At 39.1% G+C, this 20,674-nt stretch overlaps 1 protein-coding gene, 1 long non-coding RNA gene and 1 pseudogene across 6 annotated transcripts; 1 reads left to right on the top strand and 2 right to left on the bottom strand.

Moving 5' to 3' along the window:
• Positions 1-133: 133 nt before the first annotated feature.
• On the bottom strand, positions 134-8,870 carry gtf2f1 (general transcription factor IIF, polypeptide 1). 5 transcript variants are annotated; one of them, XM_061749762.1, is made up of 14 exons: positions 8,823-8,870; positions 6,301-6,342; positions 6,076-6,122; positions 5,036-5,108; positions 4,673-4,866; positions 4,406-4,576; positions 3,717-3,919; positions 3,467-3,614; positions 1,935-1,990; positions 1,720-1,851; positions 1,404-1,474; positions 1,084-1,225; positions 841-979; positions 134-712 (listed from the first exon to the last, which is right to left on the bottom strand). In XM_061749762.1, exons 1-14 carry the CDS (start codon positions 8,853-8,855, stop codon positions 508-510), a joined length of 1,656 nt encoding a protein of 551 aa, XP_061605746.1. In that variant the 5' UTR covers positions 8,856-8,870; the 3' UTR covers positions 134-507. The 5 variants fall into 5 exon arrangements, with proteins under 5 accessions (XP_061605746.1, XP_061605745.1, XP_061605748.1 ...); XM_061749761.1 differs by having other exon boundaries at positions 1,401-1,474; XM_061749764.1 differs by lacking the exon at positions 8,823-8,870 and adding an exon at positions 7,740-7,889 and having other exon boundaries at positions 1,401-1,474.
• Positions 8,871-10,332: 1,462 nt separating this feature from the next.
• On the bottom strand, positions 10,333-10,870 carry LOC133465874 (uncharacterized). Its single transcript, XR_009784771.1, has 3 exons — positions 10,766-10,870; positions 10,592-10,668; positions 10,333-10,432 (listed from the first exon to the last, which is right to left on the bottom strand). It is a non-coding gene; the product is annotated as an uncharacterized LOC133465874 (long non-coding RNA).
• A 5,868-nt stretch (positions 10,871-16,738) lies between these two features.
• Positions 16,739-19,714, top strand: LOC133466340 (adhesion G protein-coupled receptor E2-like; annotated as a pseudogene).
• Positions 19,715-20,674: the final 960 nt, after the last annotated feature.

Raw genomic sequence — 20,674 nt, forward strand, 5'->3', positions numbered from 1 at the left:
AATTTGTACTTGTCTACCAAGCATTCAATGAGATATTTGATTTCATATTTGCAAAGGTGTACTGTTTGGTCATCCATATCCTGCGTCTGATTTTTTTTGCCAGTTTTACTGCACAAAAATGACAACAATGGGAAAACTTTAAGCTAATGCATTTAGTTTAATATTAACTTTATCTTGCAGGTCAACATATGTTCATCATCATCAAGGAGATGCCCCTATCTTTAAAAAAAAAAAGTAATTCAACAACACTGAAATACTTCAGCTTACTTTTTTCAACAACATGATTTCTGTTGCAAAAAAAAAAAAAAAATGAAGAGTTTTGGGGGAAAAATGTCACCCACCAATTATTCATGAGGGGAGCAGTTAAACTCCAGATGAGTTGTCACATCACAAAAATAACAAAACACCATAAAATGATCCCTTCACTTCCCTCCATACCCTAAGGTAACTGTTTATTCAAGCCATTCATTTTCTGCAGTGCTTGTCCTCATATTGCTTGTATTGATGTTATTCCGTGAGATAAAAATGCATTTTGTCGTTGACGTTTTTGCGCTCCGGATTAAGGCGTTTCAGAATCTGCGCCAGCACGTTAACAGTCTGCTCGCTGCTCAGGCCTGTGCGCTTCGTTTGGAATTTCTTCAGCAGGTCTTTGGTGGTCATCGGTTTCCGGATCAGGTAGCGGCGAACCGCTTCTTCTGTTAGCTGCACATCACTGTGGGATAGAGGGACCAAAAAGAGCAGTTCAAGCCAACTCCCAAACCTATTTCATTTACATTATTGTCATTGCAAGATGAACTAACAGCATAGAGAGGTGTAAATGGATGCATGATAACATAGTACCTGGAGCTGGGAGTCGATTTTCCTGATGGGGAGTGAGGTGTGCTCTTTCCAGAGGGAGCAGGACTCTGACTGCTGGGGTCCATCTTAAGCCTTTTGGCAGCTGGCGAGTCAGTACCTGGACCTTGCGCCTGTCTTTTACCTGTTGGAAAATGCATTGAAATTGCAAATGCATTTCTATGCCATAGCAACACATCACAACATACAGTAGGTCATGCTCGCAGTCAATAATGTACATGCATGCACCTTGCTCTAGTTTGCTGGCTGCAGCACGGAGTGTGTTGGAGGTGGCGGCAGAGTCTATGGATGGCGTCCCCGGCCGGCTGCCAGTTTTGGAACTTCCGGCAGAGCCGCGCCCACCGCCACGTTTTGGAGGAGTGCGCTTCTTCTATAAACCAGAAGCACAAGAAGATGGATGTTTAAAAAAAAAATAAAACATTTATTATCAAATGCAAATATCGTGAATATATTTACTGTCAGATTTGTCACATTTAATCCCACTGACACAACAATCGACATTTTGAAGCGAGAATATTCACTTATTCATCCACACACACACGAACCACCATGAACAAAGCAGACGCCGTTTCTCCCTCAATGTCACTGTCGTCTGAGCTGTCCGATTCGCCGCTGCTGTCTGTGAAACACATTTGAATTTACACTTCACATTAGGCACGTTTTTAGTAGACATGCAAAAACAACACTCAAATGGGATCCAATGTGTTGCAAGTTTACTCTTACTAAGATAATAATTTTGATTATTGTCAGAGGTATTTATTTTAACATATGGTTATAGTAGCAACACTGAAAGGTGTTTATAGTATTTTTCTTAGTTTAATTTCTTTTTGGAAATTTGTATGACTGTCACTGTGAAGTCTGTACCTTTTTTTTTCTTCTTTTCAGTCTGTGCTGGTGTTTTCTTTCCTTCCTCCTCCTCTTCCTCCTCCTTTGCTTCCTCCTCGTTCTGTTTCTCCTCTTCGCTCTCTTCCTCGCTTTCCGAGGCCTCATCGATCCCTGTAAAGTAAAAAAACATTTCAGCATGTCACATGAACTGAATAACTTTTAAACATTTGACCATCATAATATAATTGTTTGACCTTTAGGGAGGTCTTCTCCTTTGCTGGGCCTTCCTTTTTCAGGTTCTTCTTCTGAACTGCTCATGAAAGACAAAGTGATTGATTTATTAAAGGCTAAGGGCCATATTCGCCCATGTGCTTAGGTAAAAAAGCCACGCAGCGACAGTACGCGCTTTTCTGGCTGTGCGGACTCTCCCGTCCTCTTAAATCTGTCATTTACACGCCTTTGTAGTACATACACACTTAGGGGGGAGAACAGTGCTGCCGCAGTCACCTTGAAAAATGTGTTACTCTCCTGACTACTTGATTTTAAAACTAACTACAGTTGGCGGAAAAAGTATGTGAAGCTTTTGGAATTTATTACATTTCTGCATAAATCGGTCATCAAATATAGTTTGATCATCTGAATCACAAGCATAAAGAGTCTCCTTAAACGAATACCACACAATTATAGTTTTTCCATATTGTTATAGAGCATAACATGACTGGTTGACCCTCCTTTGGCAGCAATAACTTCAACCAAATGTTTCCTGTAGTTGCAGATCAGATGTGCACAACAATGAGGATGAATTTTGGACCATTCCTCTTTACAAAAGTGTTGCAGTTCAGCAATTTTCCTGGGATGTCTCGTGTGAATCCTCTCTTGAGGTCATGTCACAGCATCTCAATCAGGTTGAGGTCAGGACTTCGCCTGGGCCACTCCCAAACATGTATTTTTGTCTTCTGAAGCCATTCTGTTGTTGATTTGCTTCTGTGTTTTGGATCATTGTCATGTTGCAACACCCATTCTCGTTGAGAACCCTTTGGACAGAAGACCTCAAGTTTTTCTGAAAAATATCTTTATAAACGTGTAAATTCATTTTTACGTTGATGACAGCAAGCTGTCCCAGTTGTGAGCTAGCAATGCACACCCATACCATGATGCTCCCTCCACCATGCTTCACAGTTGGGATAAGGTTTTAATGTTGGTGTGCTGTGCCATTTTCCTCCACACATAGAGTTTCATCTGTCCACAGAATATTTTCCCAGTAGTGCTGTGGAACCTCGAAGTGCTCATTAGCTAACTTCAAACATGCAGCAATGTTCTTTTACACAGCAATACTTCCTCAATGCTATTCTCCCATGAACCCCATTCTTCTTTAATGTTTTACGTATGGTAGATTTGTCAACAAAGATGTTGGTCTGTCCCAGTGATTTCTGTAAGTTTTCAGCTAACACTCTAGGGTTCTTTTTGACCTCATTGAGCATTCTGCGCTGTGCTCTTGCAGTCATCTTTACAGGATAGCCACTCCTTGGAAGAGAAGCAGCAGTGCTAAGCTTTTTGCATTTACAGACAACTTGTCTAACCATGGACTGATGAAGAGCAAGACTTTTAGAGATACTTTGTAAGCTTTTCCACCTTTATACAAGGTAATATATATAAACAGCATGAGCCTCAAGAGAGCTATTCACACCAGACATCCCAAGAATGTTGCTGAAATTCAATATATTTTTTAAAGACGAATAGTCTAAAAAAAATAAAAATCTAATTTAATCAACACTATGGATCTGACCTGCTTTCATCTGACATGTAATCCACCTCGAGACCCTCGTAGTCACCATCATCGCTGTCTTCCAAAGCATCTTTGTCCTTGCTCTTCTTCTTCTTCTTTGATTTGCCTTTCCCTGTTTCATTCTTTGCTTTTGTCTTGCCTTCTCCATCTAAAAACACAAAGTTTAATCACGGCTGAATTGCGCGGACATACTGTATCTTTGCCACAAACAAGGTGCAGTGTTTAACCAGCCATCTTTGAGTGTTCTCACCTTCACCCATACTGTTGTCACTGTCATCACTGCTCATCTCAAAGTCATCTTCCAGATCGTGGATGCGGAGGTCACCCCCTCGACCGCCACCCTTCTTCTTCTTTGCTGATTTCTCACTCTCATCCTCTTCCTCGTCACCCTGCGTTTGCTCGCGTAGGCGTCTCTGAAGCATGATGCTGAAGTGATTTACGACCTTGTTTCTCCTATGTATGGAAATGGAAGAAAAAAAAACTGAACGGCACTATACACATCATTCTGATTATTATGCACATTTGCATAGTGAGAGCAAGACATTTTCATGCTTTTCCAGCTCCATACAACTGGCATAAATTAAATATTTATAATTTTGGGTCCAAATAATGAACACTGTGCTGTTCCATACCATTGCAACAATAAAAAAAAAAAAAAATAACGGACACAATGTTCATGAAGAGTGAGCATTATCTTTGTAAAGGTAGAATTTATGACACAGCCATTGGATTTAGATTGAGCAGCGGTACCTAATGAAGTGTCTGTTGTGCAAACAACGTATAGACTCCTTTTGCGTCATGAGAATGAAAGTTAATTTGAATAAAAATTAGTATCTGTTTTTGTCACCCCTTCCAATCAATCACATGGACAAAAATCTATTGAGTTAGGAGCATTACCGCATGGTCTTCTCACACTTTGTGACCGTTCCGTTGTCTCACCTGCCCCACTCCTCTTCAGCCTCCTCCGCAGTGAGAGTTCTGTGTTTCGCTACCGGAGTAAAGTTGTACCAGCCGTGAACAGGGAAGGCTTCAAAAGCTCCATCTGGACACTGGGTAAAGATGTAGTAGGATGCATTCTCTGTGACGCCCCCCTTCTTCAGACCTTTGAACCTTGTATAGAAAGACAGTGAGAGGGTAGTTTAGTTATAGCTATGGTTATTATAAGTTATAGGAAAAGGTAAAAGGATTTAGTGTTTTGTATCACACCTTTTGCCAGCCTTGCCGTTGACTTTAAGAATCCAAGGCTGGTCCTCGACTTTGAACTCCCGCGTCACAATGCCAAACCTCTTCCGTCGAGCCTCCTCACGCTGCTTTTTGCCAAACTCGCTCCCAGCTGCACCCTCCGGTGTCTCTTCTTCACCATATATCTTCCGGGCACTCATATCCCTCTCCATGCGAGCCTGAGGGATATTCAGATATGTCATATTAAAAAACGTTTAGTTTGTTCGGATTCTCTTCATATTATGGAACTATCACACAACAACATTTTTCAGTACTAACCACTAAGACCAACATTCTATTAATCATTGATAAACTGCATTCATGTAGTTAAACAATTATTAAACTTACCTGTGTCCATGCTGAACAGTTGACTTTATCTCCAGCGTTGAAAGCCATTATGTTGTATTTCTTACTAGTATTTCTAGGGGTGGAAAAATATTACCATAAATTTTAAAACATTCATTCAATCACATAACGGAAGGTGTTCAACCATAATTCTCAGGTATCAAACAAAACTTGGTGGTTTGACCATTATCAGTCAATGAATCAATTTCCCACAGTGCAATATTGTAGAAGTAAAACTAGAGCGTAGAGTGTGTCGCCTGGACGCAACGTCATAGGGCAGCCCCTTCGTAAATGGTGCCGCTTAATGAGCACACCTGTTAATAGATGGACACATCTGACATAGCTCCTCTTTTCTTTTGTCAATCAACTCACCCCGCAATAACACGTACCGTGTGGTCTCCTTTTGTTTTGGTTCATGTTTGAACAAATAAGTGCTGTACAACTGGTCTTAAAATGTTGGAGCTTGAATAAAGAGTGATTTTCAAGTCATCACTTCATGGCAAAGAGGACAACAGAGTAGAAGAAATCCATGAATCACCATGCATATTTTTTTTGCCTTCATTCATTATGTGGCTTATATTACATACATTTAGGGTTAAGAGCTTAAGATAAAATCATTAGTTAATGCTTTTTTTTTTTTAACTTGAAAATTCCTCTTATAAATTTAAACAAATTCTAAAGGACAAAGTATTGTAAAAGAGCCAAATGTTCTGCCTGTAATTCATATCTTTGTTGTTGTGTTAAGGGACCAAAAAATAAGTTATTTTATTCACTATATGTTTTTTAGATTAATCAACCGATTAGTTGGTTATCTCACTTTTTTTCTGCCGGCCTAAGGAATATCAAGGTACTTTAATTACTGTACTTTAAATGTATGGGAAAAAAATTACATATTTTTTCACCGGATACCGATTAGCTTAAAATGACACGATCTGCCCTGATTTCTGATCATGTGATCGGATCAAATCTATAAAATTTAAGTTTTATTAGACTTCAAACAGAGCATCTACAAGATAATAACAATATGTATATATGTTACTCACTTAGGGACTCTCACAGTGTATTCAGTGCCTGATGAACTGCTGCTTGCCTGCAACACAAGCAAGCAGTTTCTCTTACAATGTTCCATCGTTCTTCCTCTCCTAAGACAGCAGCTTATTAAATATATGTTAACAAAATGAACATAGAAGAAATGTCTGAATAAAAGTCCCACAAATTGCACAGTTACAAGTGAGAAATGTGTAGCCAAGCCATAAACCATTACTCACCAGTGATGCCATTTGTTCTCTCGACTCCAACCTCAAGGTACACTTTAAAAAGAAAAGTACAAATATGGTTAATAATACACCCATGTTTAATGACTTTTTCATTGTTTAGGTTTGAGTGTTGCATGTATGGAAATAATAAATGTCTTAGGTCTTAAAGTCATTCAAACGTTTTCTGTAATAAGAATAAAAAGAAATCCCATAATGTTTGCGTTTGAAGCAGATGTGCTCCACACAAGCACAACTGTGCTAGTTTATAATTTCTAACCGGCCCTTGTGAGGTTGTTATGAAGTTAAAATAAAACATTTATTTGGAAAGCTGCGGTCTTATTTGATGCATGACAAACAGGGTGCCATGTTGTGCCATGAGAGATCATCAGGGTTGCCATGGAAAATTACCAATTTTCACTTCATTTGTCCAGAGATTATTTATTAATTGCAAATATATTTTAGTCCTTTTAACTATGCCAGCCACATATAGTGACAGGCAGAGAAATTAAATGCTCTTCCACTAGATGGCAGAAGGTACAATAAACCTGTGCATCCACCTGTTGCCAATCAAACAATAAAATAAATCAAAGTCAAAGCTTCCTGCATGTGTATCAGCTTTGTGTTTAATTGAACAGGATCAGATTTCACACTGAGTAAGTCAAGCTTGAGTAAATTGAGACGAGGTCATCATTACTTCATTATTCATGCTTTTTGTTTGCTCGTGTGCGGTGAGATTTTTGTAATGTAAAATGGGTGGCTTGGCTCAATAGAATTTAAGCAACAATCTTATTTCCTACACGGAAGAAGAGTGGGATTTATCCTGAAAGAGAGTTGAGTCACAACAAGGAACTGCTAGGTTAATGGTTGGTGATGATAATGTAAGCACACTTAAAAAAATAAAATAAAAATAAAGTATTGTCAACATGTTTTTTTTAAATCTTGAATAATTTGTGTTATAATGTTAATGTGATTAAAACAGACCATACGTACACGAATAGCAGCTTAACGACACAACACGATTTCCTGCTTTATCTTGAACAGTAAAGAGTTTAGCACAGTGCACCCGACAACCGTTCAATAAATACATTCACGTGATTGCTTGGCTTAGGAAAATTAATTGTGGACCACTGCAAAAAAGCCAACACATTGGAATTTCCATATATAATTTTTTTTTTCTTTTTTGTCCAAACAACATAAATAAGGGGTAGCCAATTTTTCACGTTTCAGAAGTTATGATATTGTTCACTGGGCGGTAGTGTTTGCACAATCCACACACGATACTGATCATAAATAAACTGCAACATTACCGTGGATGTTTAAAGCCATTTTATGAACATTATTAACCAAATGTGCAAACTTACGTTATGCTTAAGAGGAAACGGGGAAGGGAAAATTACAGATATTCAAAATGCATAATCAAAGATGCGTTTGTTTGTACGATAGCAATTTACCGGCGCAGTCTTGGGTCCGTCGGTGTATCCTGTGGGTAGGAAACAAGAAAAGACAAAGGTTCCCTAGTTGTCGATCACGTGATCGGTATATTGGCCTTGTTGGAGTTACACTTTATTTTAAGGATAAACTCAAAACGGAAACACTAGTAGACTCGTGTTCGTTTCCCCCCCCCCCCCCCCCTGTATTAACCTACTATTAATTGTCAAATCTGCTTAGATGTGCTAAAATTAGGGTTTAATAATTAACAGAGAAACATTCATTGGATGCAGTGGAAAAAAATAGGATGACATATACAACTACAATCCCGACACGAGTCAAATATCTCTCACTGCATAACTGTTTGTGAAGATAAATGGAAATAAAACCAAGACTGATTCACTTGATGACCTGGAATAGCTTACACCTGCCTTACTTTAGCTAAAACTGCACTGACTTTGACTAACATTAACCTTAAGGTAGATAGCGGTTAGTAAGATGGGAGTCAGCTGCCATACGAGTCCTACATTTCTGACGTGTATGTTACTTGTCAGAAATTAGTAAGCAATTAGTAACTCTTGTTATTCTCATTTTGTTGACACATTTAGTTTTATTTCAGCACTAAAGTAGGAAATGGTTAAAAAACAACAACAACAACAGTAATCTCTTTGACATGTTTGTGAAAGATTTGAGGTTAAATGACTGTAAACATTCCTTGTGAGCCAGCCAGAGCTAAGCTGGCCTCAACGATGTCAGCATTTTTTCCATCCTCAGATTGGACGGTGAGTGTAAACTTCGTTACAGCCAATTTTAAAAATTTGTTACCGCCAACTTAAACTAGTATAACGCATCTGTAGCGACCTGCAAACATTAACACATTCAATAATAATCTTCATTTCTAGCGAGAATGATAAATGTTCTACATTTTGTCATGTGATTAGATATATTTTGTTCAGCTACAGATGTATTGGCACAAATGTGTGCTCTAACTGTATGTTGTGTTGTTGTATAGTACTGATGGTTTCTATAACTTAAGAGGTGGGTTGCGTAAGTCCCCATTGAAGGCCCAGGTACCAAATGGTTGTCGCACCCTTGTGCTCACTTACAAGAAATGGACACAGACATTGCAGCCATCTCATCGGATGTGTGGCTACTTGTCGCTGGCCTTTGGGGTAAGAGAGGAGAAGAGTACCTGTCACCACCCTGGTGTTGAGTTGCAGGACCCTCTAGTCATGCCTTCTGTAAAAAAGGACATAGGCAGTAGTTTGTCGCTTGTCGCACACAGAGGCACAACTTGTTTCTTGGACATCCAGGTCATTGTAGGTAAACCAGCGATCAGTCGGGTCCTCCTCTTTCACAGCTGGATCCACTCCATCGCTGATATAGTGTCCTAAAAAAGAAATGGAACATTAGCCCCGTTCCCACTACCAATAAAAGCTGTTTTTTCTCCAGTGTCAACGTGTGAAAGGTACAGACAAATAATGGGGAGGTGTTGCAGGTCAGAGCCAGCAAGGCCTGGAATGTAACCCCGCGGTGGAGGCTGGTTTACTGTATGTGCATTTTGATAACATTTCAGCCTCTATATAGTGCGATTCCATGTCAATCTAATTTGCCCAGGGCCTTCAGAATTGGTTGTGATGCCCGATATAACTTCAACTATATTAGCAATGGGAATCTTTCTTTAACCAATCAGATCTCAAATTTAACCTCATGGGGCTAGAGCGCTGGCGCTAGAAGACATCAGCATTATTCCATCCTCTGACTGGTTAGTCTGAGCAAAACTTGTTACAGCCAACTTTGAATGGCAGAACACCTCGATAGCGAGATGCACACATTAATGCACTTAATAATCTACATCTCTGGTGAGTATGATGCACAGTACATTATTGATTCTTAACTTCTCCAGATATGTGGCACAGCTGCCTGCTCTTATATTGCATTTTTGTATAGTATTGATGGTTTCTATTGCAACATAATCGTGGTGATATTATTCAGTGGATTAATTCAGGTGTCTCTACTGAAGGCCCAGGTACCAAATGCACAGGCGTCACGGGCAGAAAGTTGGGACCAGGGTGTGAAGTTTAATACCTGGCACTCACTATTTCTGCACCTGTTGCTGAAAGTAAATTTCCCTGTCCATCAAATATAGCTCTCCACAAACGCTGGTGATGACATGGCCACACATCCAATTATCTGACTGTGGGAAGCCGAGTCACCATGCTCAAGGCAATATCTTACTTTGTTTGCATCTGTGTGAAAGGCACAGATCGATAGATGTATTGTTCTATCCCCACAAGAGCCCCACAAAAATTAAATGTGGATCTTCGTGCCGCAAAGTTTGTTGATTTTGGTAGTGTTATGTTGTGCTCAAACAAACAACAATAAACGATAACTTCTCCAGAGGAGTTAAAGATAAAAAAAATTAAATTAAAAAAATTACAATTAGATCAGAATGGATTCTTACCACTGCTTGTTGTAAAGCCATTATGATTGATGATGCTCACCAAACTGTAGCAGGCCCCACCCTGTATAGAACCAACAATCTGCATATATAGTTTATCTGTCACTGGTTGCTTTGAGGTTGTTGTTGTTTTTATCTCACTTTACCTGTTTTGATGGGAGCATCAAGTCCTTAGAAAGGCAAACAGGCCGTCGGACCTTCATTGACCCAAACACTGAAAAAAACACAAATCGCTTCAGGTGCAACACCAGCACTCTATAGATAGGGGTAAAAAAAAAAGGCGGGATTTATTGAATTTGGGGTTGGATTAGATAGTGTTTTCTATCTTCTACATTACAGAATTCACAAGGATTTTGTAGCCTCAGCCAGTTTCAGATCAAATGTCTTTCTAGGGGTGGATAAAATGTGACTTACTTTGGCAGGCTAATGAAGGAAACTTTCTGCCATGATGCGTTGGAACCACACTCACATTGAAACTCTACCTGTGTCTTCTGCACAAAAGTCAGAGAACAGCCTTCTTTCACTCCCTTTTTGGAGTTGGATGGCAATCAACAAGTTATTGAATATCTTGTGCTTTGTCTTCGTTACCTTCAGGTAATTTTGAAGCATTTCCTCTACTGTTCCACAACCAGGTATCAGGTCGAGGGACAGATTTGTAAATTCCTCTTCTCTAGTAAATTTAATTTTACACCTAAGGATTAGGAGGTACAGATCATTAAGGCGGGAGAGCTTATTGGTTTGAAATCTCAGTTACAGGTCACCCAAAAGGTGTATGACAGTGTTGCAGGACAGTCAAATTCTTTCATCCAAGCCTGACTGTATGGGTCCTGCTTTCTGCACTAGTAAAGTTGAAAACAGAATTGACCAAGATGTCTTTGGAAGATTTAAATTCAGTGGATGACAAGTGGTCAAGACCAACACTTGATTGGCAAATTGGTTAGGAAATGCATCTAAAGACTGTTTCTCGTGTTTGGCTGATGATCATATAATTATTTGTGTAGTTGTACCTCAAGCACACCCTGATGTTCTGCATCTTGAAAACAAAGTACTCCTCCACAGGACAGTTGTAGGCTTTTCCTATCCTGGCAGCCAGCTTCTGTTGTGCTGGCTTCAGATTTCTTATTTGATCAAGTACAGAAGTCAGGAACTCGTGGGCATCCTGTAAATACACACACACACAAATATCAAAAAGAAAAAAAAATGTAATACAAAAATAAAATATCTAATCATAAACATCTTTACTTTCTGGAAGAGATCCTGAAACTCTGGCGCCAAAACGGAGACAGTGTCCTTGAATGAATAAAGGCAGCCGATTTTATGTTGGATATTACTCGAACTGTGACATTCACTGATTTTCATAAATGATCTGGAGAGGGAAAAACAAAGTTACGTGAGTTGAAATAGTGCCATTAGCAATCAGATCTACACTACATGTTTTTATACCTTACCTTATTAGCGCAGCCTCAGGACTTGAACTCCAGACTGACTTCTGACAGTTGATTCCTTCAACAAAATCCTCCAGAGTCAGAAGACTCTGCAGGCTGGCATTCATGTAGCAGATCTGTGCTGGATTGGGAAGCCTGATGAACAAGAAAGGCAAAATTTAAATCATAAAACTCAAACACTTTTTCCAATTAATTTCTTGGGATGCATAAACCACTACTGGTGAACATTATTCTTGCATCCATCAGCCTATTGCAGCTGACTTAAGATAGACCCTTAACTGATGACCTGACAGTAATGAGTCATTGAGTGTGACTTCATCCCATCCCAGCTGCATAGAAGTCAGCCATGTGAACCACTACCAAAGATGACAGGTTTGGATTACATAAAAAAACATACAAACTGGCTGATTAAAAAGGGATGTTCTTTAGTGCACTCCACTGAGCATTAAAAAAAAAAAACCTTGGACAAACGACCCTGGTATGGACATATAGATGGACTCACCCAAGATATTTGAACTGCTGAAATCTGAGGGTTGACATGATGGATGTGGCCTTTATGGTTTGATTGTATTTTTTCTTCCTCTTCTTCCAACTTGTCTTCCTCTCCTCAAGGCCTCCCAACACCACCAGCTTGTCGTGGTGAGAAGAGATGAGGCTCTGCTTTCGATAGCACTGTTCCTTTGGATTTGGTGCCACTTGACATCTCTGTCACAAAAAATAAAGCCCTGATTAGGTCATGCAAAGCTACTCTCACAGTCACTGAGAAATCTACATTAGGGGCAGGCTCACATTATCATCTGCTAACCCAAGATCCAGCAGATAATATGAGCCTGCAGTTTGATATTCAATCAAAATCATCTTTATTGGCCAAGTATGTTATAATACAAGGCGTTAGTCACCAGTAGTTGGAGCAACTTTCATTCTATAGCAAAAACAGACATTGTAACAAAACTCATTTTAGGACAGAAATAGAAATGCACACAGTACAGAGAACCATTTGGCAAAATAATGTTTGCAATTGAAAATTTTCAATTCGCCTCGGGCGACCTATTGTACACATATGCCCTGTGATTAGTTGGTGACCAGTCCATAATGTAATCTGCTTTTCTCTGCTATCTGCTGGGATAGGCTCTAGGCCCCCAAAATTCTGTACTGGATATGCAGTATAGAAAATGAATGGATGCATTACTTTTTTTAAATTAAATATATATAATGTATTGCATGTGGTTAAATACATTGCCATTAGAAGAGAAGACGACAAAGAGTGGCGGCACGGCGTGACTGGTTAGAGCGTCTGCCTCACAGTTCTGAGGACTGGGGTTCAATCCCCGGCCGCGCCTGTGTGGAGTTTGCATGTTTTCCCCGTGCCTGTGTGGGTTTTCTCCAGACACTCCGGTTTCCTCCCACATGCCAAAAACATGCATTAATTGGAGACTCTAAATTGCCCGTAGGTGTGAATGTGAGTGCGAATGGTTGTTTGTTTATGTGCGCCCTGCAATTGGCTGGCAACCAGTTCAGGGTGTACCCCGCCTCCTGCCCGATGATAGCTGGGATAGGCTCCGGCACTCCCGCGACCCTTGTGAGGATAAGCGGCTCAGAAAATGGATGGATAGACGACAAAGAGCACTCTCGATTTCTCAGCATTCAGCCTGGTGGTTGGTGCCCCATTAATTTAATTACAATATAGATCTACTACAGCTTACACCTAATACAAATATACATCAAGTCCTGCACTTTGTGTCAAACTTACCTTGCGCCACTGCCACCACCGTGACTTCTGATTGTTAGCGGGAGCGAGATCATCCTGGATGATATCCCTGTTGAAGAGGAAAACTATTCATGAATGTTTTTCCCAGTGCCTTTAGTGGATTACATATGCCAAAAACTGAGGCAACTGCCAGCTAGTAAATAATGCTGGCCTTCGAAGAGATTGGTGTAGATGCTGTCAGGGCAACATTTTGATCAAAAGTCAATCTCCAACACATCTTTTTTATTTTTTTATTGTTTGTGATTGGCCCATAATTGGAGATGAATATTTGTTACCTTCCCAAGTACATGCCTTTTTTCTAAATCAGAGATCCTCAAAAGGTGGACTCCATGTCCAAATCCCTTTCTATAGGCCAATGAACTCAGACCTTGTACGCTTGTAATTTAAAATGCACTTTTGCGAGATTTATGAGTGTTACTTGAACCAGAACAGCTTTTCATCATCTTTTTCTAGTTGTGACCTAAATAAATGGATGTAACTGGAAATGCATCAAATTGCATTGAATTCTGAGTCCTCCTTCCTCAGCCAACTAAATTGCTTAGTCAGAGCATCTTTGTAATTGGAAGGAGAGGGTGGTGAGTAATGCAAGTGATAGCAAGTCCAAGAAAGAAAGTGAACTGTAGTAGGCTCCCATATAATACTATAGAACTGTATCATTTTATTTTATTTGACAGTGAGTTGGTGATGACAAAATAGCTGGTGGCGAATTATAATGCATGCTATACATTAAAATGTTCTGGAACTCAAGTTTTTTCTGCTTTTTCACGGACTGAACACATTGAATACGGACTGTTGCTATAGTGTAGCGGTTCACATAGCTGATTTTACCGCAGCTTGCACTGGCTCAATTCTTGGTCACAATCCTCTGCAATTGACTAGCAATCAATCAAGACTTTCGCTGTGAATCAGATGGCATCGGTCATGCTCCCAACTCTTCCAAGCCTTAAAATAATGAGCGGTATAAAAAAATGGATGAATTTGCATGAATCATCCACCTCCTTTATGTTGAAAATTAACCCTTAAAGTAAGAGTAGCATCTTCTAATCACTGGAAAAGTGATTGACTCACCCAAGACTGTTGTTTTTTTCACTGCTGAGGTTTTGGACAATGGCTTTATTCTGTTTTTGGTGCCAATCTGCGTTTTTCAGACCCATATCAGTCTGTTTTGTGGTACTTGTGGTTTTGTTGTATTCTTGAAAAGACGCCTGCATTCTTTCCTTTTTCACTGGTAGGCTTTCACACACTTCCACCATGTCCTGGTGAGAGGTGGTGCACCTCTGCGGTTGAGGGCTTTGCTTTTCAGGAAAGACACTGCAGCTCTGTTGGAATAAAGAAATAACGATTAGCTCATTGAATGCTACACTGTGACAAAAAAATCCAGTCCTTGAGTAAATGTGATTTGCTTTTTGTCCAACTTACCCTGCACCACACCCACCAGCGTAACGTCTTAAACTTGTGCTGTTTACCTGCAGCACCTTCACATTCCGAGCAGTTACAACTGCAAACCAACAAGAGAAAATGAAGAAAGAGTTGTGTTTCTGTTATATTGGCATGCAATATGCATGTTTGGCATTGCATAAATAAACACAGTATAGTTACCGCTGGTTTTCATTTTTTGGACTTGTGTTCTTTTGTCTTAGAGAAACAGATACATTTATTGGTTAGTTTCACAGTTTAAGTCATTTTATTTTCCTGAGACAACTAAAACTGATTGATTCTGTTGAATATACCTTTTGACAGCCCAAGAGTCGGGTCCACCATGAGATACTTTCATTCTTAATGTTGGAGGCTGCAGGATCGACTTGGTTGCCTCGTCCGTTAAACAAGTTAAACACAGTGATCAATTTTGATTTTTCAATCATCTTACAAGTTGATCTGACTTGGAAGAACACTTATGAGTCCAAGTCTCGTCTTGGGTCATTCATATCAAGAGGCTTTCCAGAACCACTTAAGAGCACCGGAAATATCCGAGCCCTCATCACGAGAACTGCAAGACAAAACTTATATAATTTGATCACCTTTCAAAGAATGTCATCCGTTTGCTGTCATATGCCTCCACATGTACAGGAGTTGTGTTCTTTTGAACCATCTCTGTAAATCATGGCCATTGATGTGTTTATTGGCCATAGAAGGGCGTTTACCTAAATGCAATGCAACAGTGGATACGGCAATCTTAAAAATGTGCCTGGGATCCCTAATGCAGTCCAAGACAGGGAATTACACAATCCTCTCAGTTTCGTAATACTTAATTAGTCATAAATGACATCATATTCTTTGTCAAACATCAGAGCCCTTATATCATTAGCATCAGCAGGAATGAGTCATCGTTAGGTGAGAAAAAGTCCTTCTGTATATTAATAGCGCTAACCAAAACCAACTGAGGTAACTTTTAAAAATAGTTTGAAAATGCATTTTTCTTCTTTTTTTGCTTACATGTGCACAGTTTGTAAAATCCATGAATAATAAATTATTGATATTTTAACTAGAGATATGCATACAAAATCACTAATAATAATATCAGACTTCCCCTCGTTGGGCAATTTAGAATCTTTGGTGAAGCCAACATGCATGTTTTTAGTATTTGGGAGCAAGGCAGAGTATCTGGAGAAAACCCACACAAGCACAGGGAGAACATGCAAACGCTACACATGAAGGCCGCAGCCCGGATTCAAACTGCCAACCTCAGAACTGTGAGGAGGATGTACCAACCACTCAACTACCATGCCATCATGTAAACAAAAATCAGGTTAAAATATCACACAATCCCACTCTTCATGTCTTGCCTCTAACTTCACTGACTTGAATTACAACCAAATACATTTGCATTGGGTTTTTTTGCATCGAGACTTGACCTTGAGAAAACAGCTGTTGTCTGCTTTGCAAATCTCTCTTGCAGAGGTTTCTACAGGTGTGTTTTCTTGTCATCATGAACTGTTGTTGTCATCATTTGTACAAACAAATATACTTTTAGTTGTACGTACGAAGTGCAGGTGCGTAGTTGTACGTACCGTAAATGAACAAGAAACTGAAGAAACATGCGTGGTCTAATAATATTTTCCATGACTGTATTTTCAAAAACTAACATTCAGATGAATTTGTGTATCAATTATTTCCAATAGGATAATCTGTCTTTCTTTCTCCAAGGATAAGTCTTCATGATTGGACATTGTGTTTTTCTTCCTGGCAGGTCGAACAATATTTTGCATTCTATCCACACGGAGATGACATGCAACAATCATCACAGCTTGCCTTCTCACACAGGTTCTTGTGATAGTGACGTCAACGTTACCGAACCGTCTCACAACATAGCCTTTACATCTTCTTCTTTCTCTGGTTACCCATGTGACGATGGCCACCTTTCAAGTCAGTGGTCATGCTTCACTGGCATTGGTGGAGACAGACTCATGGAAAACTGCAACTCAGGACCTCGTGGTGGTTTCCCAAACCCTATCTGTTTTTCATTTTCATATCCAACTGAGGAATCCATAACAGCATCATCAGGGAATGCGTATGTCTATGCTGGAGGGTGTGATACTCATTGCATCACAATGCAGGTGGTGCTCTGTCCAGGAGAATTCTACATACATAAACCAGCAAATCACCCTGTTTCCAGTTCTGGCTTTATAACCAGTAAGATAGTCAAAACCATTGACATTATTCACATCATGGCTTTCTCCATTTGCTTTGTTTGATTCCTGTCGTGTGTGTGTTTTAAGACCATTCCGTGTGTAGAAGCGATTCTTGTGGATGATGGAAGTTTTACTTGTGTGACTGGGTATGAATTACTCCCAACTCATCTGTCCGCAAGCGATTCGTATGGTTGTACTGGTAAATACATGAATCCCAGCAGGCTTTCTTACATTTCTCCTTTTTTTTTTTTTTTTTTGATGGAGTACAGTGAGATGCTTAAATGAGATTCCCATACCGTGTCTACATGTCTTTCAACAGATATAGACAAATGTACAGCAAATCCAGGTGTTTGTAAAAGTAATTCCGATTGAAGTAACACAATTGGAGCGTACACTTGTAGCTGTCTGCTTAGATTCATCGCAGAAAATCCAGAACAACCTCCTGGAAGCGCCAATGAATGCAAAGGTACTGTTTGCAAAAAGGTCTTATTTACATACCAGGATGGCATTCTCTACAAGCTGATCCAGTGTCTCTTCTTACGTTGTTTTATCTCGCAAGATATCGACAAGTGTCTTGAAAACGTGTGTGGTGATGATGGGACATGTGTGAACGCGGCGGGAAGTTATCAATGTCAATGCAAGGATGGTTACCAGAATGTAAGACGCCACTCCTATTTGCCAAGGTATATTACTGTTATTATTATTATTATTATATTTTAATTTGTTTTTATTTTTTGGTGGAAGAGTCAAGTTTGACTATATACTTTTCCTCACTTTTTTTTCATGTGTAATCTCTTTCATTGTCAGATATTGAAGAATGCTTGAATTCTGCGATCTGTGCTCCGCACACTGAATGCACCAACACACCCGGGCCTTTATACCTGTGTATGCCAAGTGGGCTTCTCTCCAACTGAACGGAAGAAGCCACCCAGCGACAAAAACAACTGCCTTGGTAAACCTTTATTCGGCGGAAAAACAAACACTGAAAAAAAAAGGATCCACTTAGTAAGCAGAATAAGCAATTCATATTTCCAGACAAGGTAGGTTATATCAGCCAAAAAGATCATACAAATGAGTGGTATTATTTTTAAGATTAAGATTTTATTTAAGGGTGACTTATGGTACATATTTTGTATTTCTTTGATATCTGGGCTCAAGTGTGTTATTTATGTTTTCTAGATGAATTTCCGTTTTGTAATTTGTGTTGTGCAGATATCGACGAGTGTAACGAAGATGCCACAGTCTGTGGTCCTCTGCAACTGCACAAACTCAGTGTGCTCGTATGTTTGCACCTGTTTCCATGGTTTCCGGCTGAACAACCCAAAAGTGATAGCCAGTAACGCCAACCCTTGCAGCAGTGTGTGTGTGTGTGTGTGTGTGTGTGTGTGTGAGTGTGCTACTTTTCAAACCTTTTTTGACATTTGACCTTGATTAAGCTCATGACTTGTATATACAGTATATATTTAAAAAATGTGCACTATGTGTCTTTGTATAGATAAAGATGAGTGCAGAGAGGTGCCTGATATATGTGGTTATCAAACAGTGTGTGTACTAATGCAAATGGAACATTCTATTGTTCCTGTCCAGATGGCTTTTACCCTTCAACTGGGATTTTATGGATTCTCGGGGTTTCCTTTTGTAAAAGTAAGTTCACAAAGAATTTTGTGATTTGTCTGATCATTCCACAGGTCTTTGGGATATTCTCAATGAGATAACCTCTCCAGTGGTAAGGAATGTTAAGGATGATTCATATTCAGAATCAAGCTCAAAGTCATATATTCTGAACACTGTAAATTGCTGTGATTTGGATGATTTAAAGTGGTTGTATTTGTAGTAGGGCCGGACAAAAGAAAGAATGTTTCTTGACATGGACCAACAACCTTTAAACAACACAGATATCATTTTACCAGTGCCTGTCAGTAAAGCTAAATAATGTTTTTGTATTTCTTGTATATGTAATTTTTTTTTTTTACTGTGCCTTTAAAATATAGTAAATATGCTTATTATAATCCCTATTTTGGGATGGCTATGACACTCTATGACATCTCTCTTTGGCATAGGAAACTTGGTGACAGCGTTTATCTTCAAGCATTCACCAAATTTGCAAATTTGAACATTCACCTCCCAAACAGTAAAACTGTTTATATGATTTAAATATAAACTGCAACGATGTGTTGGTGACTCCTACCCTTTCCATTTTTGCGATTCTTTCTTCAGCATCTATGGTACTAGTTCCACAATTACACATGTTTCATTATTTGCTGGAAACATACTTAAAATGCTTTACAACTTGTTGTTGCATTACATGTGCTGAAGGAGGTGTCGGGTGTTGGACCGCAAGCCAAGAAGGTCAAGGTGAGCAGTAACGGAGATGGAGAAACAGGAAGTAAGATCCTCGCCATCTCAGACCACCTTGTGAACGCCATGGTGTCATCAGCTCACAATGGAACCAAGACTACCTTGAACAGTTCATCAGTGGGTAAGACAATTTTCAAATATTTGGATATTCATGTATACTGCACATATGGTGTAATTATTCTATGAAACGAAGATATTACAAACCTCGCGTGTGCTAGCGTTAACCCTTGAGACGATTGGGCCTGGGAGTAATGACGAGAGTGGCTCCCATCTCTTAGTAAATGGAAACATCATGGACATCAGCCTCTAAAGTCTGGCAAAAAAACAACAATGGTGAGATTGGACAGAATAACATTATGTACACTGTAAAAACATAATTTAAAAAAAGTTACATTTCAATGACAAAGCTATGAATTTTTATGCAATGTTACAAAAACAAGTCATCATTTGTGAGTGACCCTATATAATTTATAAATCATGTAGCAAAACCTAGCTGTGATTTGAAAAGTGTACATTCATTTGTAGAAAAAAGAAATAGTGATTTTCAATGGTCTTCCACTCTTCATGAATATAATGCAGTGTTCTTCCGTTCTGTATTTGATCCAAATAGAATTGTGAGGCCAAAATGGTGTTCCATTACACATCCATGCCACGACCCTCACTCCACCAAATGATGTCTCCACATTTTTAATAATTATTAAAAATTCATTTTGTGGAATAATACATAAATTGTATTACATGCACACATGGAATTCATAGAGATGTGGTGGTAATTAGCCCATCCTGAAGATAGTTATTGGGTAATTCTCCAACTCAATTATTTTGAGATATTTGGCCAATATGCATTACATCAATATTGGAAAACACCTGAATCAGTACTTAGTTACAATTTACTTACTCCTGAAACAAAACAAAACAAAACAAAACAAAAAAATTGATTTTGCTGGAACAGTTTAACATTTCAATGAGGAATTTATATTGTTGAGTCCTGTTGCTAATTGCCTCTTTGCCCGAATAAGATAAATAAAGTGATTTTAATTAGCTCATTGCACCGGTCGGTGGGTGATAGCAGTTATTCATCTGACACAACATGACAGGGATTATTAAGTGGTCAAGCATAATTTGCCTAAAAAGATGACTGGGAATATTAACCATTTATGCATTATCAAAGATTTACGACTCAAGATTGAATTTGCATGATGTGATCCAGTTGCACAGTATAATCACTCATTAATTAAACACTTCCTGACTCTTGCGACAGCATGTTGCTACTTTCTTATGTATGATAATTTGTCAG

The sequence above is a fragment of the Phyllopteryx taeniolatus genome, chromosome 16 (assembly GCF_024500385.1).
Source record: "Phyllopteryx taeniolatus isolate TA_2022b chromosome 16, UOR_Ptae_1.2, whole genome shotgun sequence".
NCBI lineage: Eukaryota > Metazoa > Chordata > Actinopteri > Syngnathiformes > Syngnathidae > Phyllopteryx > Phyllopteryx taeniolatus.

What these genes read in the sequence shown, in the direction of transcription:
- gtf2f1 (XM_061749761.1), bottom strand. Translation starts at nt 8,855, where the DNA reads ATGAGATGGCTGCAATGTCTGTGTCCATTTCTT. An exon ending in GAGAACAAATGGCATCACTG is followed by an intron (nt 6,123 to 6,300) that starts GTGAGTAATGGT and finishes CTTGTGTTGCAG; the next exon opens with GCAAGCAGCAGTTCATCAGG. An exon ending in CGTCTGCTTTGTTCATGGTG is followed by an intron (nt 1,226 to 1,400) that starts GTTCGTGTGTGT and finishes TCTGGTTTATAG; the next exon opens with AAGAAGCGCACTCCTCCAAA.